Source organism: Nicotiana attenuata, unplaced genomic scaffold, assembly GCF_001879085.1.
Source record: "Nicotiana attenuata strain UT unplaced genomic scaffold, NIATTr2, whole genome shotgun sequence".
Lineage (NCBI taxonomy): Eukaryota > Viridiplantae > Streptophyta > Magnoliopsida > Solanales > Solanaceae > Nicotiana > Nicotiana attenuata.
The window spans coordinates 150288-177421 of NW_017671097.1; the positions used below are offsets into that span (position 1 = coordinate 150288).

General features: G+C 41.3%; 1 protein-coding gene across 2 annotated transcripts in view; it reads right to left on the bottom strand.

Moving 5' to 3' along the window:
• LOC109205904 (exportin-7-A) overlaps nucleotides 1–11169 on the bottom strand; it is a 54939-nt gene extending 43770 nt beyond the window's left edge. For both annotated transcript variants that reach the window (XM_019368662.1, XM_019368663.1), the window contains exons 1-3: nucleotides 11062–11169; nucleotides 8584–9175; nucleotides 7710–7870 (exon numbers count right to left, since the gene is read on the bottom strand). In XM_019368662.1, coding sequence (XP_019224207.1) covers nucleotides 7710–7870; nucleotides 8584–8824 — 402 coding nt within the window. In that variant the 5' untranslated portion in view covers nucleotides 8825–9175; nucleotides 11062–11169. The remainder of the gene's footprint in view (nucleotides 1–7709; nucleotides 7871–8583; nucleotides 9176–11061) is intronic.
• Nucleotides 11170–27134: the final 15965 nt, after the last annotated feature.

A 27134-nucleotide genomic window follows, 5' to 3' on the forward strand; every position in this document is an offset into this window, starting at 1 on the left:
CCCCCCCCCCCCCCCCCCCGCGGTACAAACTCAATAAAAATGGGGCATCCAACGCTAAGAAGTTGTGTTGTGATCTAGGTGAGGTAATTCGTAACAGCTTGGGAGATTGGGTTGTTTGGTTTCTATAATTACACACATGCAGCATCACCTCTCCAAGCTAAACTAATAGCTCTGAAACATGGCCTTCAACTGGCATGGGATCTCCAACTGGAACCCTTGGAAATCGAAACAGAGTCAACCGATGTGCTCAAATGTCTTGATCATGGTTATCCAACATAGTGATTGCAGGTGGTTGATGCTCCAACTAGAGAAGGTGGTGGTCAGGCATAGTTTCAGGGAAGGAAATCAAGTATTGCACGTTTAGCAAAGGAAGCTTCCAAGCAGTCCAACCTAAACCAAGTCAAAGAATTTTGCTCTTCCGCCTCCTTTTGTTGAAACTCGATTTTTGGAAGATAGAGGTGGAACTTCTTTTGTCATAATACTTTCGAAAAAATATATGTACTAAGTTGGATGAGCTTGGCAATCCAAATGTCCTAAGTGGCATCTCTATGGTATGTAATATGACTAGTTTAAGTACTCCAATTTCTCAAAGAAAAGAAGATCGTTGAAGGCTCACTTGTTTCCAAAAAGTACGTGTAGATTTATGGTCTTGTTACAATAACACATCCTCTTTAGTTACTTAGATTATATCTGTTAGATTGCTTATTTCTTTCACAGCAAAGCACCACTGAACACTTCCTCAATTGGATATTAAGAATGGATTTTTGCATAATATACTAGTCACATCTGCCCTATCAGGGCAGGGGTAAGGTCTGCGTACACATTACCCTCCCCAGACCCACTATGTGGAATTTTACTGGGTAGTTGTTGTCGTTGTATACTAGTCACATCTGATTGATTGCTTATTCCTCTCGCAATAATGCGGCACTAGCTATAGATCGACTGGATCTTAAGAGTGTTATTTTGATAAGTATTATTCACACTAAAAGTCAAGCACACAGCTATTGCTAGATCATTAATAAACTATTTGGGTCCATATGAAAAATGGACCCCTGTAAAAAGAAAGGAAAATTACTAGACAAAAATAACTTCTATCATCTTATTTTTCTCATACAAGCATTCCATTTTACACCATAGTGCCAACCGATCTAAGCATCCATACTTTAGAATCCGAACAATAGTAACTACAACAACAACAACCCTTTTCTTCCTTTCTTTACATAAAGTCTAGCAATACAAGATGGGATAGTTCTCCGATTTTGTTCGGCACTTTGTTCCCTAAACAAAGCCACCAGCAACTAAAAGCACTTTGTTCCTTGGCATTACTCAAAGAACCCCAAATGTAATACTAAATAGATACCAAAGTTGCCCGGCAACTTTGCAGTGAGAATATTTGACTGCTGCTTTGTGTCCTCGTAGGGGGCTGGATATTTTTTTTTCTTTGATAAGGTAAATTATATTAATCAAAAGGGAAAAAGCTCCCGTATACAAGAAGTATACCAAAAAGTAGAGAATTTACATCAGAACATGATTCTCTATAAATGACGCCTAATCTTCTATACAAGTAGGGGCTATATGAGTGCACCAAAAAGCGATCAAAGATAAAAGACTATTCCTAAGATATGAAAAAGGAGACTCAATCCCCTCAAAAGCTCTCCTATTTCTCTCCTCCCAAACTATCCACATGAGAGCTAACAGGGCGAACTTCAACGCCTTTTGCTTTCTTCTTCTACGAAAATCAACTTAGCTATATAACATTTCCTTTACAGTGCTTGGCATCACCCATTGAACACCAAAAAGATTCAGGATTGCCCTCCACAAAGCCGAGGACACAAGGCAATGCAACAAAAGATGATCAACTTCTTCCCCAGAGCTTTTACACATGTAGCACCAACTAACAAGTGTAATTCCTCTCTTTCGCAGATTTTCAGCAGTCAAGATCACTCCCCTCGCCGCTAGCCATGCAAAAAAGCACACCTTCGTGGGCGCCTTAGGAATCCAGATCGAGAAGTATGGAAAACTGGCCTCCTCTCTCACTAACATACTCTGGTAAAAGAACTTTACGGTGAACAAACCATCGCCACGCAACCCCTATCTCCAAGAATCACAAGATGGTTGGGGCCTTTCTTGCCCATAGAGCAGTGCCAATAAATCTTGGAGCTCCGCAATCTCCCAATCTTGCATGCATTCCTTCAAAATGAGAGGTCCCATACTACCCCCCTTCATGCTCCTTCCGAATTTGTTGAACCATCAATTCCTTCTGGTTTGATACACTGAAGGCGTGGGGAAAAGATGAGGGGGCTGGATATTAAGAATGCCTTTTGCATGATGAACAATTCTTGAGAACAAGGTTTGGCAGGTCTAGTTTAGTGGTCCAACAGTTTGTGAAGACTTGAAGCTAAGCTGAATATATTTTTTCATTAAGATGGTAACGATAAATAATTATCTGGTTGTCTAAGTTGATGTTACTATAACAGACAATGGCCATAAAGTCATTTCTTAACTCAAACAGCATTTATTCAGCGATTTCCAACCTAAAGATTTGAAAAAGCGAAATACATAAATGACCCCTTTTAATTGTCCTCAACGATCAGACGGGCGCCTCAACCGACCCTTTTACCATTTTGACACTTCAAGTGGCTATCAAGAGTATCAAATAAATACCCGGCCTAGTCCACCTACCTTGCGTGCGACACACAGTCTGAAACGCACGTTGCCTACCCATAAGTAAATTAGGCTTTTATTTTTTAGAATTAATTTGAAGTAGGCCCCAAAATTCCAACATCTTCCAAGAGAACCATTTATGCTACCATCAACGCCATTATCCCCGCCTTCGCCACCATAGTGGTTGTCAAACCTTTGTAAGATGCACGTTAGCACTTAGCAAAACAAATTTTTCCAGCAGATTAAAGCGAATCATCAACCCAAAAATTGTTAAACTCATAACTCATGAAATCTCAACAGAATTACTCCATCCATCCATCTTAGAAACATTTGAAACCCAGTTGCTTGAATCAAGTAATCAATTGGACACCAATTCAAGAAAATTTACCCAAAAAATTAGAATACTCCAGGAAGAATAATACTTTAAAACCCAAGTTCTGAATCAATAAAATAAGAGAGAGAAGACTGAAGACGAAACGATAGAGAAATAGACGTCGTCGAAGCAGTCGAGGTGGTCATTAATGTTATAGCTACTAAGTGTCGACTTTGTCAATATTGAGGTGGATGAGCTCTCAAATGTAGCATAAGGAGATGAAGAGAGAGAAAAAAGGTTGCCGGAAAGGACCTTTTCTGATGAGGTCCTTGGTGGATTTTAGAGTGAAACTTTGAAAAGAGACGATGTTTGGGACGAGGGGTGAGAAGAGGTCATGTTTTTAGGAAGAAGGGATGGGGAAAAAAGAAGGGGGGGGGGGGGGTCTTTATTTGGTTATTTGTAGTAGAAGGAAAAATAGCGACGAAAGAAAGGGGAAGTCAGAAAAGGAATGAACAAAACATGGGAGGGGGGTGTGGAAGGAGCGGGGTAGACGGAAGAAGATGAATGGGAGGGGGCGGTGGTATCAGGTTTGGTTAATAGTAAAAAAGTTTTGTTTTTTCTTTAAATGGTTTTTTTATTTAGTTAATTACATTTCTCAATTTTTTATTAAAATTTATAGGTGTCATTTTTTAATTGGTTAAGTTGACAAGTCATTGGCGAGTGTAACTCACGCATATGGTCCGTTGGACTCGGGTATTCACGAGGCTTATTTTTTACGGACTATAAGTGTCAAAGTGGTAAAAGGGTCATTTGATTTTGAGGTGTATGTCTGATCGTTCAGGATAACTTAAAAAGGCCGTCTATGTATTTCGCCATTTGAAAAATCTGAAGTTATGAGGATTGAGGTGGCATAATCCAAGAGAAGTATTGGCATCTGAGTACCTTGGAAATATTAGAGAAAACTATTAAAGGCTTGCTTAAAATGTGCTTAAGTCCTGAAGCTCGGTGAAGCTCAGATTGTGCTCTTCGCCTCGCTTAATTGGCACTTTGATGTAGGCGTCAAGATGTTAAGAGATGTCCACCTTCACCTGTAGGCTCTATGTTTAAGTCACAGCGTCATGCATATAGCTTAATTATGGTTATCTTTTCTTTTTTCCTAATAATTATAGTTTGTGTTTACAATTATATTTTCTTGCATTACATTTCTATTTTTTTTCTTTATTGGAGTTTTTCTTGGCTTTGCCCACGCTTTAATTGCTCTTTGCGCTTAAAACTCCAATACTCTGGCGCTCTTGTGCGCTTCGCTTTTGACTACTCTGGAGTAAACAGGCATGTTAGATTACAAGCATGTGAATACCCGTGTGTATCCAACTATCAAACTCATTCCTTAACGAGGGAACCATTAGTAGACCGTGATAGATATTAGATAATCTCACAATCATATAACTAGGTATTTCAATTGCAATAGGTTCTGTCAGTTTCCCCAAGCTCTAGAATAATTATTGGGACGTGTAATACACGTTCTCAGGTATATCAACCGGAGCTCTAAGACAATGATTGTTTTTTTATTAAGAACAATGATTGTTATATAAAAATAAGGGTCATTCGCATATCATTGGATACTCTGATCTAGATTGAGCTAGTCTCTCTCAAACAGACGACTACCTCGAGATATTGTATAGTGATCAAGGGAATCTAATATCTTAAAAGAGTTCAAAATTACTCTATCTAGTGCAGAATCAAAACATCGCATTGTGATTCTTGTCATTTGTCATAGAAGAGAAGATTCTTATTTTCCTCCTCATTCAGTTGAACCTATCTCAATGACGAGCACCTTCCTACTACAAGATGAGTCTCAGCCTTTCCCCTGCTTGAAAATAAACTTCTCCATAATTTAAAATGCACTTAAGTTAAACATATGGACCTGATATATTACAATTAAGTTATCCTTCGCAGTGCCTCAAATCAAATATGTTAGAAAAAATTTGAATCCAGATGCATAATCACTAGCATCATCGGCTCAAATTACCAAAGTGGCTTTTTAATCAATCCCCAAGAGGTCCTGGAAAAGAAAACAGTTGTACAACTATCAAGTGTATAACATGTTCCCTCCACCTTGAAGGAGAGTATTGAGAATATGGTAGATTCGATTAGGACATGGTTAGGTGATTTGAGGGGGAAATAATTATGCTTTATTGATTTTGTTTCATTGGATTACTATAGATTCGATTAATACAAGGTTAGTTGATTTGAGGGGAAGATAATTATGGTCTATTGAATTTATTTGATTGGATCTGATCGATGTAATCATAACAACAACTACTACTATAATGCCTCACTTTCGAAGCATGTGGGGTTCAGCTATATGAATCTTTATGTTACATGTCACTTCCTTTAAAACCATCTCGATCCTATATTAAGAAAATCTTAGGTTATTGGTACTAGAAGTTATCTATATTCTTTAGAGACATATAAATCTCTTCTAAGACTAAACATTGGATCTAAAACAAACATACCAACATAACTAAAACTTAAATTGGTATTGCCTATATGGATCTTCTTCTGGCACTGTCTTATTTATGGCTAAGTCTGTACAGATTTCAAGAGAATGTAGGACTTAAAACAACTTCCTTACAAGTAATTTTAGGTCTACTTCGCCCAACACATTCAATCGCCATGGTGAAATATCTATGAACCATAGCATTTGGATGTCAACGTAGGACATGACAAACATCCCAAGCGAACTTCTTTCTTTTCTTTTTATATCTGCTACTTGCACCTTGTCGAATGTGATCATTTTTATTCTAGTCTAATTTTGGAAATTGCACATTCTTCTTAACATTCGCATTTCTATAACACTCAACTTAAGGATATACTAGATATTAGAGGCCCAACATTCACTCCCGTTATATATTATCGGTCTTGCACCATTTTATAAAACTTTGCGTTTCACTTTGGTGGGTGCCCACTTAAGCATAACACTATGGTAGTATTCTCCATTTCAACTATTTTATTTCTATTCTATGCGTAATATCTTCATACATCATACCATTATCCTTGGATATCAAGCCTAAATATCCGAATGTTTGTATTTAGGCACCACAATCTCGTCCAGTCTCATCTTAATTTCACTGTATAGTAGCTCAACTTAGTTGCATATATTCAATCCTATTTCTATTATCCTAAAACCATTACTCTCAAGAAGTTCAAGTTTTAGGTTGACACCCTCGCCAATATCGTCAATTAGCACAGCATTGACTGAAATAGTACACAGTATGGAACCTCATCCTATATGTTTTAACTCATCCATAACCAGAATAAACGAGTACGACTCAACACCAATCCCTTGTGTAAACTAACGGTTATGGGAAACTGTTTTTGCATATTTTACCTCTATTCTCACACTAATGATGGCTCCTTCATACATATCTTTTATCGCATTTATATACTTTTAATATGAATTGTTTTCTACTCCAACTCCTGTCAAAGAGCTTTTTCTTGGATCCCTATGATACACTTTCTCTAAGAACTTTCTTCCTCTCCATAAATTTCTGTCAATCTGCGTAGCTACTTAATAATGCATAAACATAGTTCACCAAAGTTGTAACATATTTAACTACTACGCTTGAGGGAAAAATCAAAGTTATTCCATCATTTCTCACCCTTTTCTTCCTATTTTTTTAGAATGGTAAGATAAACTCTTTTCTTCCTATTTTACTCTCTACAAATACTTCTTCTGTCCCATTTTATATGATGGTGTTTGACTCGGCACAGAATTTAAGAAAGAAAGGAAGACTTTCGAAACTTGTGGTCTAAAACAAACTATAGATGTTTGTGTAGCATTAAGGGTAAAGCGGGAAGATAAATTGTTTCTAAATAAGGAAAAGTGATATTCTTTTTGGGACTGAGTAAGAAGGAAAGAGTGACACATAAATTGGGACCGGGGGAGTAATTATTAAGGCCTCAGCCATTTTTGCTGATTGAAACTGAGTTTCTTTGGCATGCAAGGTTGAAGCTTAGTTTTTCTAGCATGTCCTTCATGTGAACAACCTTCCTGCTTTGACTTTTTCAATACGTATCTGTTAGATTGTTTTGTTGGCATGTTTCAACCTATACTGCTTGGATCCTCCAAAAATGTCATTGCACCCGTGTCGAATCCTCAAATTGTGTTGTTTTGGAGGATCCAACGCAAGAGCGGTGTTTTGGAGGATCCAAGCAATATAAGTTCAAACCAAGATCTTACAATGTATCAGACACAAAGCCCAAGCAACTTACAATTTTTCAACCCAGTTGTGGAGCCAGACTAATCAATTATCACAAAAAGGTGGTATTTTCTGCAGGTAAAATCTAGTGAATATAGCTAGAAAACAAACAAAAACAAAGAAAAGAAGAATCAGGCCAACCATGAGCACTAGTCTCAAAAAAAAGATGCCAACTATGGAAAATGAAATCTCCGAAATTTCCAGCAAAAAACAGGCATGGCCAAAAAGTTTAGCAGTATAGACGTAGTTAATTGCACATTTCAAAGAGAAGGAAAACAGGATGAGCACAGAAAGAAGACTACAGGAAGATAACATACTACATTCCAATTATAGAACCAAGAAGTTCTGAATTTTCACAAACCAGATACAAACAAAAAAAGCTTTAAAGGTTCCTCAACCCATCATCTTGTGCAGCTCCCCATCCCTATCATGTACTCTAGAGGTTAAAAGAATATCATAAACATCATTACCTGATTCAGAAAGCTCATGGATTCTTTGACCACCTCTCTAAAACTGTCATCCTCAAACCAACCATACTTCGTAACTCGGCAAAACAGTTGAATTAAAGATGCAGTTACAAAAGGCTCCAAGTCTGTTCCTCTTGTTGCCAGGTAATTTATGAGATAGTTACCTTCATAAAAGGAGCAGATTAGCTAGCAGATTAGACGTAACAGTAAGGCATGTGTGAGAGGTATGTAATCAGTATTTTACAAGCACAGAAACAGCAGAAGTATAAAATAAGCACGACCATGTTATATGCCAAAATCTGAAGTAGAAGACTCCCAAGATCTTCCACTACAATGGATTGAGTAAGAATTCCCTACTCCAACATTTCTAGTTTATGGCAGGCAGAACCTTTACATTTCTACAAGCAGTACGGGCTCTCGACCATAAAAGTACGGAAAAAGTAACCGCATGTACCTTTCACTTTCTTTCTTTCTTTTTTTTTTTTTTTTTGATTTGCACCGGGTGTCCGAGTCTCTAAGAGCCCCGACTAATCCCGGGGGTGCACAGGCCCTCGGCAAAGAGTTTCCCGCAAGTGCACCACGGTTAATTCAGGTTTTACCCAGTCCGATGGCCCTCAGAAATTGTTTGCAGCATGTACCTTTCACTTTCTTCCTAAATAGAATAGCAAATATGATCCAAAATACCTCTACTTTACCTTCATATATTCTAACTTTATGAGAAATTAAGATGACATACCAAAGCAGCATAAAGGTAAGTTGCAAATAATATATACAAAAGGGAAAGAAAAAAAAAAGTAGAGGGGGAGGGGGGATAAAGTAAGAAGAAACAATTCTAGGAACACAGGCATAAGACTCTGCAGTCAAACTGAAACATTACGAATATCAAGCCGGATCTGCAAAGATAGGCGCTGTTCTGTCACTTGCTTCAACAAGCTTGAACTAGCCAGCATCAATGCATAAGGAGTCGATGCATTGTCCAGAATGTATTGACATTGTGAAATATAGCTGCTATTGACTGAGAAGCATTTCAGGGTATTCTCTGCATGAGCTCGCTCAGCAGAATCTTGTGAATTGTAAAGCCTCTCACACAATGCTTCAAGTTGCGCTAAGCTCTCCATTGATGAAGTAGTAAGAGAATTTCTCAGAGCTCAGTCAATCAAACAACACAAGTTAAAGATGCCAAATTCTTTCTAAATTAGTAATCAATGAACATCTACAAATTTCTAAATTCAAGAGGGAAAGAAGAGACATGGGAGGCATCAATCCGTTTCAGGCCATCATACTTCTTCAAAATTGCACAGATCAAATAAATGTAGCAAAGTTACAAATTACAGGAACTTTGAATCTTGACTGTTTTACGTTACAAATATCCCTAGATATAAGGATGATTCAAAATAGTGCCCATTGAACTGCTCAGCAAACCCAAATAAGGTCAGCTTTGCTTCTGTAGATCACCAATAGTGTTGTTCCTGAATTAAAAAAATGAGAAAGAAAGAAAGAACTATTAGCTATTGAAAAAAAAAAAAAGAACTTTGAGTTGGAGAGAAGAACGTTGATTTAGCTTTTAAAAGTCTATTTTGAGCCCAAAAGCATGAGGCGAAAACATAACTCCCCGAACATGTATAGATAAAATACAGTTCTATATTTTTATCATTACACAAGAGCATGCATTTGTTGAAATCTCCAGTGGTAAGGGGACCAATAGATTTCTTATCAAAAGTTTAATTACTAGCCACCTCTTTTTAGTTTGGGGTTTCACAATTAAGATTCACAAACTTTTTTACGTAGAACACATCTCTGAATGAATAAGGGACTCATTCTCTTCCCGTATGACAAAAGCTTTGAAGTATGTTTCAGTGGTTGTTGATTTGAATTTCTCCATATATAATTTATAAGCAGCATATTTGTGTCATATCATCAAAAAATTAAACTGAAAGGCCAAGGTTATTCAGCTATTGTTTGTTTCAGAAATAGCAACGAGTTTTTGCTTCTCCTTTCCTTTTTTATGTATAGGTCAGACCTAGTAATGAGTTATTCAACATTTCTATATGCCCAGCTTACTGACATGTCGAGAACTAGCTAACTCTCCTGCATTGGACTATTATTCCAAGAGGCTACTAGCATGAAAACTATATCTTGTTCTACAGACTGAACTCATACTGAAGTAAAATGCCCTCCAACACAATGATGTGCTTTCCTGTGCATCCTTATTAATTTCACAGTGTGGCACCCTTGAACTTTGACACTGGTTCCCACTTTCCACTTCTCTTACTTCAACTACTCTGTATGGGGATATGTAACCAAAGTTTCAAATTTTAAGAGGGGGTCCTTTTACGATAAACTACCAAAAGAAAACAATAGGTGGCACTAAACACTACAATGGTTTACATTTCATATTATTATACCTTATCCTTTCTTTACAGCCTATTTTCCAGAGCGTAATATCCAGAATCCTGATTATATTAACATATGTAGCAAATCCTGATTAGTTTGGGTATCCAAATATTCATATAGCAGTGCACAACTTTAGTAAATTTAGGAGGATATCACAATAGTGAATTTACAGAATAGAATTGCATATTAGCTAGTAAAACTCAGAAAGCACTCACTACAATGCTTACAACAACAACAACAACCCAGTATAATCCCACCAATGGGGTCTACGGAGGGTAGTGTGTACAGAGACCTTACCCCTACCCAGGGTAGAGATGATGTTTCCGATAGACCCTCAGCATCCCTCCCTCCAAGAACTCCCCACCTTGCTCTTGGGGTGACTCGAACTCACAACCTCTTGGTTGGAAGTGGAGGATGCTCAACACTAGAGCAGCCCACTCTTGTCATTCACTACAATGCTTAATATCTCAAATTCTGTATCCATTTATTTTTCCTATTTTCTAGCGAGAAAGTTACCCAATGGAAGATTAGAAGACCTGCAAATATACATGGTTTACAATGATTAATATTTCACATCCTATAGCCTCATCTGTATCTTTGTCCTATTCTTTCTAGTGAGATACATCCACAAAACTGATTAGTAATTAATCAATGGCAGGTTATTTACTGCCTTATCCTTGTTCTTCTCTTTCCCCTATTCTTTGGAGAAATATCCATAAGATTAGCAATGCAAAGTAGCAGATTAGTACAAACATCTTTGGATTCACATATTAACGATTTAAACAAGCGAATAAAGAATTACAAAACAAAAAGTATCAGAACTCGCGTTCAGGATTCATTCAGGCTAATTAATAAGTTGTGACAATCACAGGTAGCTGTCATTATCAGATTAACCCAATCGGAGAAGACACAAAGCATTGAAATACTTCACATTCGATCGACAGAGAGAAAGAGAACATACACAAAGCCGATTCGCCGGAGGAAGGGATCGTAAGGAGTTCGCCGGAGAAAGAAATATATAAGGAGAAGACGAAGGAGAGTAAGTGTAGAGAGTTCAATCGCCTTGCCCATCTTCTATATATAATATATATAATAATTAATAAAAATCTTTATTTATAATAGGTCAATTGGCAATTTCAATTTAGGACAAAGTTAGTTACACCTTGTTTGACCTTGTTTGCATGGTTGATACATGGTTGATACCTATTGTTTCGTATCGTATTGTTACTTTGAATATAATATTTACTTTGATTGTTACTTAAATTTTATTGTATCGTATTGTTAAATTCGTTGTTACGTAACGACGAAATGTGCTACTTTATGTAACAACTGATTTGGTGTGGTCGCGTCGTTACCTTGTCTTTTTCTCTCAATCTCACCTTCATTATAATTTAATAATTTTATTTTATTATTTATCATATATTTTTATATAATAATTTTACCCCGTATCATATTTTTGTTTATAATATTGCAAGTATATTATTCATATTGCTAATACGTGATATCATGAAACGACGTCAAACGATATAATCTATCCAAATATTATATTCATCAAACAATACAGTACAGTACTGTAACGACCCGACTTGTTGTTTTGCTTTTTAGAACCCATTCCCCTAAGTAAGACTCCCCATATGTGTTTTTACTATTTTATGACTTGCAAGGACGGTTAGTTCGGGATTTGGAAGAGTTCGGGTTGAAACCGGAACACTTGGTTCCTTAAGTTGGTCTTAAAAGGCTAAGTTTGACTTCGGCCAACATTTTGAGTAAACGACCTCGGAATCGAGATTTGACAGTTCCAATAGGTTCGTATGATAATTTTGGACTTGGGTGTATGTTCGGATCGAGTTTTGGATGACCCGGAAGCGGTTTGGCGCCCAACAGTGAAAGTTGGCTTTTTAAGATTTTTGAAGTTCTTTAAATTTGGTTTGGAGTAGGTTTTGGTGATATCGAGGTCCAAATGTGATTCCGAGACCGGGAATAGTTCCGTAAGGTGATTTAAGACCTGCACGCAAAATTTGGTGTCACTCCGAGTTGTCTAAGTATGATTCGGCGCGTTCGGAGCGATTTGGAAACTTGAAGTTCATATTTTGATTCAATTTGGTTTTGGGGTGTGATTCTTGGTTTTGTTGTTGTTTTACGTGTTTATAGAGTTTGAGAAGGTCCGTGTTATGTTTATGACTTGTTGGTATAGTTGGACGGGGTCCCTAAGGGCTCGAGTGTGTTTCAGACCACCCAAAGCTAAGTTTGGGAAACCAGATTTTTCAATTTTGGTTTCCTTCTTCGCGAACGCGGGAGGGACATTGTGTTTGCGAAGAAGGACTTGGGGGCAGTGGGCAATTGCCCTTCGCATTCGTGAAGCCATGTGAGCCTAGGCCTTCGCATTCGCGAAGCCCCACTCGCGCTCGCATAGGGGAAATGGGGCCGGGGAGGGCCAGTTGACTTTGCTATTCGCGTTCGCTTAAGAGTTGTCGCGTTCGCGATGCCCAGTCAGCTTAGGCCTTCGCGAACGCGAGGCTTCTTCCGCGTTCACGAAGAAGGTTGTTCAGCTGGGCAGAACCTTGTTTTAAATACGGGACTTAGACCTTTTTCTCTCATTTTTCACTTACTTGGTCGATTTTGGAGCTTCAAAAAGGGGATTTCAACCTAGCGATTGAGGGTAAGTAATTTCTACCTAATATGAGTCTAATACATAAATTATGGGTAAATTTTAATATGTAAATTTGTGGAATTTATGGGTTAGATGGGTAAGAGGGAATTAACCTCATAGGTGAACTAATTAATATGTGCTCCTATTTGTGGGGGCTAAGTACGTACGAGGTGACGAGAGTCTGTACGTAGCTGCTAATCATGCTATTGTCCGGGTAGTCTAAGACCCATATCATGCTATATTTGAAATGTTTGCACCCTACTTGTTAACTTAATTGCCTAAGTCATATTAAAAATTGATAAAAGAATTGTAAAAGGTTAAGTTTCACTTACTTGAAGTTGTGAATGGGACACTTGACAGTTATTGAGAATTTGTGTTACTTTAAAGTATTTTCTATTTGTGGAGCGGGCCGAATGCCTCAGTAGCAGATAGATGCATATGTGATTCGTGTCATTCGACCCTCGGCAATGCACAGTTTAAATATCATTATGTTGGATCGGGTCGTACGACCTCGGCATAATTTACGCATGATAAATCTTTGGAACCCATTTATAATTGATATTGTTCATTGACTTGAGACACAAATTGTTAAATGATGGAAAATAAACTTGAGATATATTCTTAGCGGAAAAGGTATTTATTATTCATTTTATTGAGTTTCGTGCCATATTTATGTAATCCATACTTAGTTATTACTTTGTCATCTTATTGTTAGCCCATAGTAAGTGTCAAAGTCGACCCTCGTCACTACTTCTTCGAGGTTAGACTGGATACTTACTAGGTACATGTTATTTATGTACTCACGCTACACTTCACTTGTCACGGCCCAAAATTCCCACCGTCGGGACCGTGATGGCGCCTAAAATTTTACTTGCTAGGCAAGCCAACATTAGAGATTATCAAACCAAATTCTTAAACCTTTCAGTGATTAACAACAATTAAGCCATAACAAGTTATAAAAATGCAGAAATCCATAACAACCTTAATATTTATACACAACTACCCAGAATCTAGTGTCACAATTCATGAACTTTTAAGATTTACTACAAGTAACTTGCTGAAAGAAAGTACAACTACTTTCGAATTAAAAGAAACGGTAAACTGAAACAGCTAGAAGGGGACTCCTAGGTCTGCGGACGCGGGCAGATCTACCTTAGGTCTCCTATGGAATGAAGTCACCAGCTAGTCTCAAGATTAGCTCAGACCGATACCAAAATCTGCACAGGAAGTGTAGAGCGCAGTATCAGTACAACCGATCCCATGTACTGGTAAGTGTCGAGCCTAACCTCGGCGAAGTAGTGACGAGGCTAAGACAAGACACCCACAAACAACCGGTGTAGTTTAACCATACATATATAAATAACAGTAATAAAAGAAACAAGACAAGAAATATTGGGAGGGGGACATGCTGGGGGGATCACAATATAAGGAATCAAAGTAGTGATAAATACTTGACCAATCAATATGCCTTAAACAGATAGAACAAGTAAAAGAGATAAAGGAAACTACACGGCATCACCTTTCGTGCTTTTACTCTCAACCTCACCATATAAAATAATAGAAACGGCATGACATCACCCTTCGTGCATTACCTATCTCGTAGCATGGCACGACATCACCTTTCGTGCATTAACACTCACAATCTGGCACGGCATCACCCTTCGTGCATTATCACTCACAAAAACATGGCACGGCATCACCCTTCGTGCTTTAACACTCTCCCTCACCAAAACAAGATACAATAATGACAGGGAGATAGAAATGACAATAACAAGTCTTATTTCAACATTTGGTTCCACAATATCAACCTAAATTTTGAGATAATAGTCATTCAATACCAAGGTTCGTAAACATGATAAGAGTGCTCAACATAACAAGTAGCTAGTCTAAACATGGATAATATGATCAAGGAAAGCAACAACCACAAGAATAGGACCCACTCACATGCTATAACTCGACAACAACGCATAGGTACTCGTCGCCTCACCTTCACCTATACGTTGTACCCAACATTCAAACACGTAGAAAATAGGCAATTAAGACCTAATCCCTCAAACCAAGGTTAACCACGACACTTACCTCGCTCCAACATCCAACTCAAAGCTCAACCACCATTTTTCCCTTCACACAAGCCTCTGGACCAATATAATCTAGCAAATTACCAACCAAGCGATTCAATTTAAGCCTTAGGAACTACCCACGATAGCAAAGGGTTCAATTTAGTCTATTTTTGAAAAAGTCAACACCGAGCTTGCTTGGTCCTAACCCAAAATTTGGACCAAAACCTGATTACTCATTCAACCCCGAGCCCGGATATATTATAAGTTTTGGAATCCAACCTCAATTTGAGGTTTAAATTCCCAAATTTCGAAATCCCTAGTTTCTACCAAAAAATCTCCAATTCCACCATGAAAACCTTAGATTCTAGGTTGAAATCCTAAAAAATGTAGTGAAAGATTGAAAGAAACTAGATTAGAATCACTTACTTATGATTTGGGAAAGAAAAGTTCTTTGGAAAATCTCCTCTTGTATTTTAGGTTATGATCGATGAAGGAAAGCTCCGGCAGGAGGCCATAACACGGTCCAAAGAAACTCCCCCAAACGACCTTAAGGTCATGAGCCCCCAACATGATGTTCAAGGGTGAAAGAAGACGGTAAATAAGAGATGTGCGAGCAAGCCAACAGAGGCACTGAGATAGGGAAAGAAACGCCAAGGCACCCCCATTTATTAGGGGATTACGACACGGTCATCTAGGCTTTGGAAGACTGACCGATGGGCGCAGTTAATGCATCCATGGAAAACCGAACCGACGACGGTACCTGCACCTTGGGAAGCAAGAATCAGGAAGTGCAATGAATGAGATCGAAAAGCACGAGCCCGTGGATGTCCAATCACCGTGAAGCTCACGCCAGGAGTCGCATCATCGATATGGCGTCGTCGAAAGAAACTCGAGGAGTCAAGTGTTAGAATGATTTCCATCACTTCGTTACGGGAAACATGGAGACTATCTGTACATGGCAAAATCAAAAGACTTGATTTCTCGCTGTCGAGACATTTTGGAATCATGCCTCGAGATCCCGAGGGCGGGAGGCCGCGACCGAGTTCTCGACCTCGGGGCTCGTCGAAGCCCGACTCGGAGGAAACGAAGACCGAAGCCAGGACAGAGGGGGAAGCCCCCTAGGCACATGGCTACGTCTGACAGGCCCGGCCTATCCAGAGCCTATGCTGAGACATCACGTCAAGCCATCCCATCTCCGTACTTTGTAATTGATCTCCACATACTTGTAGCCGAGTCTCCCCTCCTATATAACGGGGACTCGCCCTACCTTGTAAAGGGCTGATGTTGCTCCATTTCTCCACAAAAGCAATAATATCTCTCTCTCTCTCTCTCTCTTTTCTTCTAAGTTGTTCGTTCTCACTGGCCCGAGGCCGCTTTAGCATTTATCGTTCTCTTATTTGTTCTTCACCATATTGCTCAATATTGGTAGCATAGAGCCTTGCTTAACCATATCTCTGCCTGTTATTCCATTCCCGACTTCCCCCGATAGCTCAAGCTCGGTTCGAGCCTTGGCCTCGAGGTCCACATCGACCGGCTTTGCATCCGGGCAAAAGGCTCCTTCGGTTTGATTACTGCCTCGTTTTAGCTCGCATTTCATTGTTATATCTCACGTTCTTAGCATCAACTTCTCCATCAACTAGCTTGGGAATAGATCACGTATCTTTAGAATCCCATTTACAAATTTAATTGTTGTTACCATTTTCATGGTAAACAACCTCGAAATTCAATTCCGGGCATACGCCCCAGTCCCATATTTCAATAGGCACCCACCGGGACCGTCAAAACATGGGTCTGGGTTTGTTTACTCAAAATGTTGACCAAAGTTAACTAAAATTAAATTTTAAGGGAAAAAATCTTGTTTTGACAAGTTTTTAACATATAAGCCTTCTGGGTCAATACACCAATTATGCACGCAAATCGAGAAAGGCTAGAATGAGGTTCTAAAGGTTTCGAAATACAGAGTTTGGTTATAAATCACAAGAGTACCTATTGGGTCATCACATTCTCCACCTCTAAAATAACCATTCATCCTCGAACAGACATAAAAAAGTACCTGATTTGGTGAAAAGGTAGGGATATCTACTCGGCATATCGGAACTCGGACTTCCAGGTAGCTGCCTCAACAGGCTGATCTCTCTACTGCACCCGAACTAAAGGATAACTTTTCTATCTCAACTGACGAACCTGCCAGTGTAGAATAGCTACCGGCTCCTCCTCGTAGGTCAAATCCTTCTCCACTGGACAGTATTAAAGTCTAACACGTGCAATGGATTGTCGTGATACTTTCGGAGCATAGACACATGGAACACTAGATGAACTGTTGATAACCCAGGTGGCAATGCAAGTCTGTAGGCCACCTCTCCCACTCGCTCAAGGATCTTAAAAGGCCCGATATACCTAGGGCTCAACTTGCCCTTCTTTCCAAAACTCATTACACCCTTCATGAATGATACCCGGAGCAACACTCTCATGAGTGCAACATCACAGACTCTGCGGTCGGCATAACTCTTCTACCTGAATTTAGCTGTGCGAAGTCGATCCTGAATAATCTTGACCTTATCTAATTTTACACAGCTGCAGATGTCGCAAATGCGACCTTGGATTCACAAATGTGAAGTATCGCAAATGCGAGAAAAGTATCGCAAATGCGAACTCCTCGCATCTCTCCTGCCTTTGCAAATGCGGCAGAAACCTCGCAAATGCGAGAATCCCAGTCCCAGCACATGCTCGCAAATGCGAAGTGTCCTTCACAAAAGTGAGGCTCGTATTTGCGATCCAGACCTCGCATTCACGAAGTCTGTAGTCCTGTACCCGATGAAGCTTGCACCAGCTGTGATCCTAAGTCTAAAACCACTCCGAAGCCTATCCGAAACTCACCCGAGCCCTCGGGGCTCCAAACCAAACATGCACACAAGTCTTAAAACATCATATAAACTTGCGGGCGTGATCAAATCGCCAAAATAACACCCAGAACTACGAATTTAGCACCAAATCGAATGAAATTTTTAAGAAAACTTTAAGACTTCTAATTTCTCAACCGGATGCCCGAATCACGTCAAACCAATTCCGTTTCTCACCAAATTTCACAGCTAAGTTATAAATATTATATTGGACCTGTACCGGTCTCCGAAACAAAAATACGGACCCAGTATCAACAATGCCAAACATCAATCAATTCTTTAAAACTATTAGATTTTTAACGCCAAACAAAAATAGGGACCTCAGAATTCGAATCCGGGCATACACCTAGGTCCCATTGTATACGGCTAAAATCAAAGAGCCCAATTTTATGATCATTATAATATCCTGCAGCCCATTCTCGGAAGGCTCGAGGCCAGGTTCACGGCCCGACTTTGAGGGCTTCCATACGCTCGATCTCGAGACAGTGCAAATCAGCGGCTATAATGGACTAACGGGAAGTTCCCAAGGCACGTGACTAAAGCTGACTAAGTCTATTAGGCTAGTTCAAGCCCGTATCGTGGCATTACATGGTTGTACCAGCCATATATCTTTGTAATAAATGCATTTGTACTATGTTGGGATTCCCCCTGGTATATAAATGGGAGCCTTGTCATTTTGTAGAGAGAGATGACTCATAACATTCAATACAAGAACATTCTCTGCTCTCTAACTTAAACATATTCTCACGATTTCACTACTCATATTTATTGCCTACATTTACTGTGTTCTATTAATTGTTCTTCATTTATTGCTCATTATTGACCATAAAGATCCTTCATCAAAGCTCTCAAAACTGTTAGTCCTTCAACGGCTGCCCATAGCATAACATCGACCTCGACCTCGAGGCCCCGTATAACCAGGCTCGAGGCCTCGATTCTCAGCCACCCGGTTTGCTTAAACATACTATTTTTAAGTTCTTATCTTATTTCCTAGTCTCGTACTTAGCATCTATTGCCTAACAACTGGCATAAAAATAGATCACGTATTTTTAGAACCACAAAATTAAATCTAATTGTAATTACCATTTTCAAGGTAAATAGTTTGGCGCCCACCGTGGGGCTAAAAATAATAGTGATTGTTTTCTTGCTGGTTTAACACATACCACAAGTTATCTTTCACGTTTTTTCTTGTCCAAGAATCTTTGATTTCAAGTCAAAATGTCTAACTCAGTGAATGCATATGAAAAAACGGTCTTGAAGACCATGGAGAGAATGGTTTAGCTGTTCTAGTTATTGGTGTACCACCACGAAACCCTGAGGACGCACTAGAGCCAATCCCCGCGAATGTGGTCTCACGTGATGCTCAACACGTCGATGTAAGCTCCCACACTAACAGGAGCGTACGACAAGCAGACCAACAAGAAGCTCAGAAAACCCCAGCTCGGGAGGAACAAGAGGTTAGCCTTCGCGTTATTTTTGAAATGTTACAAGCACAACAACTGGTGATTGCTTAACTGCAAAGCCATAAAAAAACTCTAAGCACCGCAGCACCGGAAACGGCTCCTCGAGCCAAACATGTACTGGGAAGATCGAGTAATAACGGGTCAGGAGCCGACCCAGCTATCATGAAGATGCTCAAGGACCTCATAAAGAGTATTGAATCGGGCAAAAAAATGATAGAAGCCAACGACAAAAAGGTAGAGACCTACAACTCGAGGGTCGACCAGATCCCGGGTGCACCCTCGATCCTGAAGGGTGTTGATTCAAAGAACTTCATACAAAAACCATTCCTATCGTATGCCGCTCCAAAGACCATCTTGAAGAAATTTAGAATGCCCAATCAACCGAAGTACAGCGGAACCTCGGATCCTAACGAGCACGTCACAACTTACACTTATGTCGTAAAGGGAAATGACATGAAGGACGACGAGATCGAATCCGTCTTGTTGAAGAAGTTCGGAGAAACACTTTCAAAAGGGGCCATGATGTGGTATCACAACCTAGCTATGAATTAAATAGACTCATTTGCCATGTTGGCAGATTCTATCATAAAGGCACATGTCGATGCCATCAAGGTGGCTACAAGGAAATCTGATGTCTTCAAAATCAAACAAAGGGAAAACGAGATGCTACGGGAGTTCGTATCCCATTTTCAAATGGAGAGAATGGAATTACCACCAGTCTCTGATGACTGGGTAGTACAGGCCTTCACCCAAGGTTTGAACGAACGAAGCTCAGTGGCTTCGAAGCAGCTGAAGTAGAATTTGGTTGAATATCCCGTCGTGACTTGGTCGGATGTCCACAACCGGTATCAGTCGAAGATTAGGGTCGAGGACGACCAACTAGGAGGCCCCTCGAGCTCGGTATATCCAAGAAGACTCATGGAAAAGGAGCCAAAGCCAAACAAGGAAAGGTACCAACCATACACCGAAGATAGGAGAAACGCCCCAAGGCGTAACATACCCCGAAACGATCAAAGAACAGACCGAGGTCAGAACCCTCGAGGACTCGTGAGCAGAGTCAAATTCAATAGGCACACAGGACCGACAGAGGCACCCCGCCTGTCGGAATACAACTTTAACGTTGATGTCTCAGACATCGTATCCGCCATCAGTAAAATCAGAGACACCAGGTGGCCAAGACCTGTACTATCAGATCCATTGCAGAGGAACCCTAACTTAGTGTGCGAATTTCATGGCACACACGTTATAGGACCAAAGATTGCAGACAGCTCCGAGAAGAAGTAACCCAGCTACTCAGCAGAGAGTACCTCCGAGAGTTCCTTAGCGATCGAGCCAAAAATCAGTTTTGGGAAACAGAGGCAAACAGGAAAAATGAAGCGGACGACCCGCATCATGTCATCCACATGATTTTTGGGGGAGTCGTCATCCCATAGGAACCCACTATCAGAAGAACAATATCCATCACCAAGGAAAAGCGAACTCGAGGTTACATACCCGAGGACGCTCTCACGTTCAGCAATGAGGACATCGGGACCCTGTCTCAGCCTCGTAACGACACATTAGTAATTTCTTTTCTTGTAAATACATTTCAAATTGAACGTGTACTTGTGGATCCAGGTAGCTCGGCCAATATTATCAGGTCAAGGGTCGTGGAGTAGCTCGGACTGCTCGACCAGAACGTGCCCGCCTCCCGAGTCCTCAACAGATTCAACATGGCGAGCGAAACAACGAAAGGGGAAATCACCCTCCCGATCAACGTGGCCGGCACGACCCACAATGTCAAATTCCATGTCATCGAAGGAGATATGAGGTACAACGCCTTGTTCAGAAGGCCATGGATACACTTTATGAGGGTAGTACCATCAACCCTTCATCAAATAATGAAGTTTCGGACAAAGGACGGAGTAAAAACTGTGTACGGAGAACATCACGCAGCAAGAGAGATGTTCATGGTGCATGACGTAGCACCGACATCGACGACTTTGACAACGAAGGAGACACAGGATAAGCAAACAGTGAAATAGCACTAACGAGACACATTCTCGGCTATACCCGAATAAAACAAGAAAAGGACCGTGCCGCATCCCCGGAGCAAACATTGAAGGCATATCGAGGCTCGAAGCGCCGTCGCCACTAAGGTATGACCATCTCCCTTTTTATTTACATCTTACACTAAATTTGAGCATCGAAGCGCCCACCAGCTCGAAGACCTTAAGGTTTCAAAGCATACATGGCACTCTTTTCCTTCGATCGGGTTTTATCCTAAGAAGGGTTTTATCGACAAGGTTTTTAACGAGGCAAAATCTATATGCTACCTAAGGAAAACTTCACAAGTGTTCAAGGCTTCTCTTCAGTCAACCTCGAACACTGGGGGGCATCCCTCCGGATAATCACCTTCTCGAAGAAGTCAAGATGAGCCGAAAAGGGTCTCAGTAGGAAAATGATGTATCGGGCCAAACGGTCAAATGAACCGTGTCTGCATAGCATAATTGAGCCCTTGATGGCAAAAACATGCATACTTGTTCAAAGTAATCAAGAATATTTCCTCCTCCATCAAAACGCTTTACGCTTCAAAGAAGTCTGCTATTTTTTTACAAGAAACGACTCCATAGCCATAAATTTCCCGAACACTCGGGGACTGACGTCAAAAAACTCGAAGCCATACGACCTCCGGGTCGGGAACTTCAAACTCGTAAGCCCTCAAGGAGGCAACACCAAGTTTACAAAGAATAGATCCAGATCCGAAAAACTTTCGACGTCTTGGGGACTGTCATCGACTGTCATCCCATCGAGCAATCACAAACTCAAGGCCGTAATACCCCAAGCGGGCAACCTCGAGTCCGAAAGCCCTCCATACGGCAATACTAGAAAATGTAAGACCTCTATGAGGCAACACCAAAACTGTAAGACCTCAAGCAAGGCATGAACCATACTTGTACCAAGTAACTTATCTATAAGACCTCAAGAAAGGCATAAACCATACTTGTACCAAGTAACTTATCTATAAGACCTCAAACAAGGCATGGTAAAATTTGTAAGACCTTACAAAAGGCATGATCCCGATCTTAAAGTTAAGGCCATATATCCGAACATATAAGACCCTAAAAAGGCATACCCTCGATATAGACGCCGAAACTACTTCACTTAGGGACTGAAAGGCTCCGGCCAAACACAATGACTACGGTCACAAGGCTGTACCAGCCAAACTAACGCAGCTCGAGGACGCCCGACCGTCACTATAAAATCACAGGCCTTTAATTACTTCGAAAAAACTTCGAAAAGAACTAGTTAATCAGGCTACCCTCGTCATAAGCAAAAAGAGCTTCGATCATATCAGCTCCAAACAATAGGCTTCAAAACAATTCAGACATCGACTGAAACCTCCCAAGGTGCTCATTTATCGCTACATAACGGCTCACAATCGAGGTTCTTATCGAGCCGTCGAAGAGTCGGGCGAGCACAAAAACTTCAAAAAGTCTTAACAAGGAAAAATAAAGCCTACACTAAGAGGTCGTACCGACCCAATGCGTAAGAGCCACTGTCGCCAGCCTACACTAAGAGGTCGTACCGACCCTATGCATAAGAGCCATTGCCGCCAACCCATAATAAAGGTCGTACCGACCCAATGTGTAAGAGGCATTGTCGCCAACTCTAATTCAGAGGTCGTACCGACCCAACGCATAAGAGCCTAAGGGCCAGCTTAAAATTCAAAAACCTAAGGGTCAATGAGCTCGAGTCGAAATCTGGCTCGAAGACTAAGCCCGAAACGATTAACTAAATATGCCAAAGGGCAAATGCATAAGTGCTGCTATCGCCATCTTATATCGAAGGTCGTACCGACCTTATGCGTAAGAGCCCACGGGCCAGCCTAACAAAGCCTCAGGGTCGAATTATATACCCAAGGGTCATTACTCGAAGTCCAGTTCACCTGGCTAATCATCGACAAACATATGAATTCAAAACAAAAGAAGACATACACAAGCAGAGGGAAATGCATAAAAGATGAAACCGAAAGGTTTTTCTTTTGTACGCATACGCGAAAAATACAAAAAACTCCATTTGCAAAGTTCTCTGAGAACACTGTATGAAGAATCAAAAAGAAAAAGCCTAGTCTATTTCCCCTCGGGGACTGCAGCCCTATCGGCCTCTTCTCCACTATCTTCGGTATCATACAAGAGGAATTTGGCATCGTATTCATCCGCCTTGGCCTGCGCTATCTCTTCCGAGAGATCGAAGCACCTAACATGAATCTCTTCGAGGGTTTACCTTCGAAATTTTCACCGGGCATACTCATTGCTTCTGCTTTCTCGATCGAAAGCACCTCTCAACTTTGCTCGAACATCAGTAGCGTCTTTTAAATAAACGACCACTTTCTTGTCGGCCTTAGCCTGAATCTCTTTAGCTTCATCCCGGGCGTCCACGACCTCGGCCTTCATCTCCAAAAGGTCGGATTCGAGCCTTGCAATCCTGCTCGTCTGAACCGAGCTGTTCTCGCGGGCGTTTTGGAGCTGCACCTCGAGGGCAGAAACCTTGGCCAGAGCATTCTTCTTGGCCGCAACATGGGCATATATCTGAGCCCTAAGCTCGTTACACTCATGCTTGGCCTGGCCAACCTCGCCCCAAAGGCGTTCCAAATCCTCCGTCTTGCTCTGCAACTGAGGCATCAAAATATTAATCTCTGAGGATAGAAGAAGGAGCATGCACTCCCTCAGAGCAAAAGTTACCTGTTTATCAAGGTGGCTCTCGTAGTTCAGGCTTCGATTTGCTTCGTACCGAAGGTGCCTCAATTCTTTTCCCCTTTCATCACAAAGAAGCCTGAGGGATTTCTCCCCATCCAACGCTTTCCTTAACCGGGCTTCACAGCGCAGCAACTCGGACTTGAGCTTGTCAAAGGCCTATGAAAAAGAAGCTCAATAAGAAAACAAAAAAGTAAAATCAAAAGATCAACGAAGTCGACCAAGGCTCACCATAGAACAAAGCCGCTGAGCCTCCTTAAAAGTTGAGCGTGCGCCTACTGGTTATTTCTCACCGGCCCCAGTTGAACCAATCTCGGTGGGGGCATGGTCGCCTAAGACCCCGCTTGATCTAGGCGGCCCTTAGTCTCGAACATCCCTTGAAGTACCTTCGAGGGGGGCCGAGGACGGCGGTTGAACACCTGTATCCTCAAAGTATCTTCGGTGGGGAATAAAGACGGTGACAAGAGAGCAACCACTTCTCCTAGGATAGCAGCCTCAGATGCCGCAGGAACAACATATACATCTTCTTTGAGCCTTCGAGCAGGGCTTGCCTCGCTATGAGCACCCTCGTCTTTCAAAGACTCCTTCCGTTTGTTATCAGTCCTCGATCCCAAAGCCGACGATTCTTCCTCCTCCATAAGGGGGCTCGGCCTCATCTCAGAAAAATCTCCAATACCTGCAGTGACGGAGTTAGTACACATAAAAGAAAGTACCTTTCAAAGAGAGCAAGCCACACACCACGTACCGTGATGTTTTGCCTCCCATCTACCCTTGGCCATATCTCGCCACTTACGCTCATCGTAAGTCGAGCAAGCTGCCAGTCTCCGAGACCAATCCGCCAGGTCAGGAACCTCGTGTGGCATCCACGGGATTGCTACAAAAAAGAAAAGAAAAAGGAAGCATCTTTATAGAGTTTGCCTTCACCATGGGCAGAAATAATAAGAACACCAGTGTAGCACTTACGTGTGAAATTCCATTTCTCAGGAAATGTAAGGAACTTTGCGGGGATAATATTGATAGTCCGCACTCGGACGAAACGACTTATCCACCCTCGGTCCCCATCTTCTTCATTACTAGCAACAAAGGAACAAGTGTATCGACATCGCAGATTAATCAGGCCTCGATGATGCAAGGGCCGGTACAGTCTAAGAAGATGACTGAGGGTGAACTTGAGCCTGGCTTTATCTGCAAAATACCTTACCATCAGCACTATCCTCCAAAACAATGGGTGAACCTGTGCCAGGGTAACTCGACATATCCTACAATTTCGAGCATGACTCTATCGAGGGGGCCCAACGTAAAGGGGTATGTATATACGATCAAAAACCCCTCGACATGTGCCATGATGCTCTCTTCCGGGGAAGGTACTTGCAGTACCACTTTTTCTCCCCATCTGCAGTCTTTTCTAACTACCTTGAGGTGCTCATCCCCTATTGAGGAAATAAACCTCGACGCATGCTCTCGATGAACCTGAACATTTGGGAGGTCTCTCTAACGCAAAGTCCCTCCTCGTACAAAGCACCTCGAGGTTAGCTCACCAGATACCGGCGGTGTACCACCGACCGAGCGCAAAGCAGAGACGGAACTCTCCTCTCCTTGGTGAACGGGTTTGGACGTAGCAGCCATGGAAGGTAAAGACTTGGGCGAAAGCTTTTGAAATAGTGAGAGAACTAGTATAGAAAAGAGCTCTATAAAAGGGATAGTTACTCAAAGTAGCGGAGTCCTCGGAAAAGAGACAAGCAAATGCATATATATAGAGTAAGCAACGACTGTTCGCCTATCCTGAAGGCCAATTGATTCTGACCATGTCAGTGCCATTTTTGGGTAAGTGTACTGGTGGGACCAGCCCGATCGCTTCAAATCCGTGGCACATAAATGATACTACCACACAACGCTCGGGAGCATTGAGACCCCGAGGATTTATGTTATTACAAGCATTGATTCTAAAAATCAATCGACCTAATCTCAAGATGGTGCCCGATCGCGAGGGTCCTGACTACTTCAAATATGGGCTCCAAAGAGCCAATATCAAAATTCAACATATTAACTTTACATAAGTGTTGAGAATAAATTCGAAGACTTGAAGCGGAAAATTTTTCTTATATTGCCAAAAATATATTTACAAGGGGTGTCTTTACAAGACCTTTTCCCCCGAGAAATTCACACACAAAAAAGAATAGAAGACGACGTGGGTCTATTCTTCGCCGTCACTACACTTCGGGTCATCTCCGGAACCCTCATCCGAAGTGGCTGAGAATGACGATTCTTTCTCCAAGTCTCGGGCTTCCTCAATCTCAACTGAGAGATCGGCGCCTTGTCACGCCCCAAGCCTAGGGGTGAAACCGGCACTCAGTGCCTCAACTATCCTTGCGTATCACTTGTGACTAAGAGACTTCTGAACATGTAATGTTAATTTTTGGCCACGGGCCACATTGCAAGATAATGTGCTATGCAAAATATAAAACTGAATAGAGACTAACGCTGACTAACAGTCAACATAAAGCTGGGCCGGCAAGGCCGTCATAATTACTACTACTGACAAGCCAACAAAATATACGTATAGGGCCTACAATCCCAACATACTGTACTAACTGACATGATTTATCTACAAGCCTCTACTGATAGATGTACTATGATCGGAACAGGGCCCAGACCTACCCATAACCTATCTACATATATACATAAGATACATACCACACTGCTAGACCCGACAACTCCGAAAGAAGGGGAGCTTACCGATAAAGCTGAACTCGGGCAACACCTACTGAGGAGGTCTACCCGTCTATCTGTCTAAACCTGCACGCATGAAATGCAGTGCCCCCAAAAAAAAGGATGTCAGTACGAAATAATGTACCGAGTATGTAAGGCAATAAAAATAACCGAAAGCTGAAACTGAATTGATAATATGATAACTTAAAGTAACTGGGAGTCAAAGATGATCCGGAGATATACTTACCCGCTCATACTGACTCAACTCTCATAATATAGTAAGTAAAATAAATGTCCGTCCCTATAAGGCTCGGAACGTGTAACTGCTCTACCGTAGTAGGCTCGCTCATAGGCGCTCGGCGATACTAGGCTCTGTATCTCGGCCATTCTGGGCTCGCTCATAGGCGCTCGGCCACAGTAGGCTCGGTATATAACTTACCATATGATCAGAGGTTGCCCAATAGGGGCCTGCCCACCGATNAACTGAACTGATAATATAATAACTGAGAACAACTG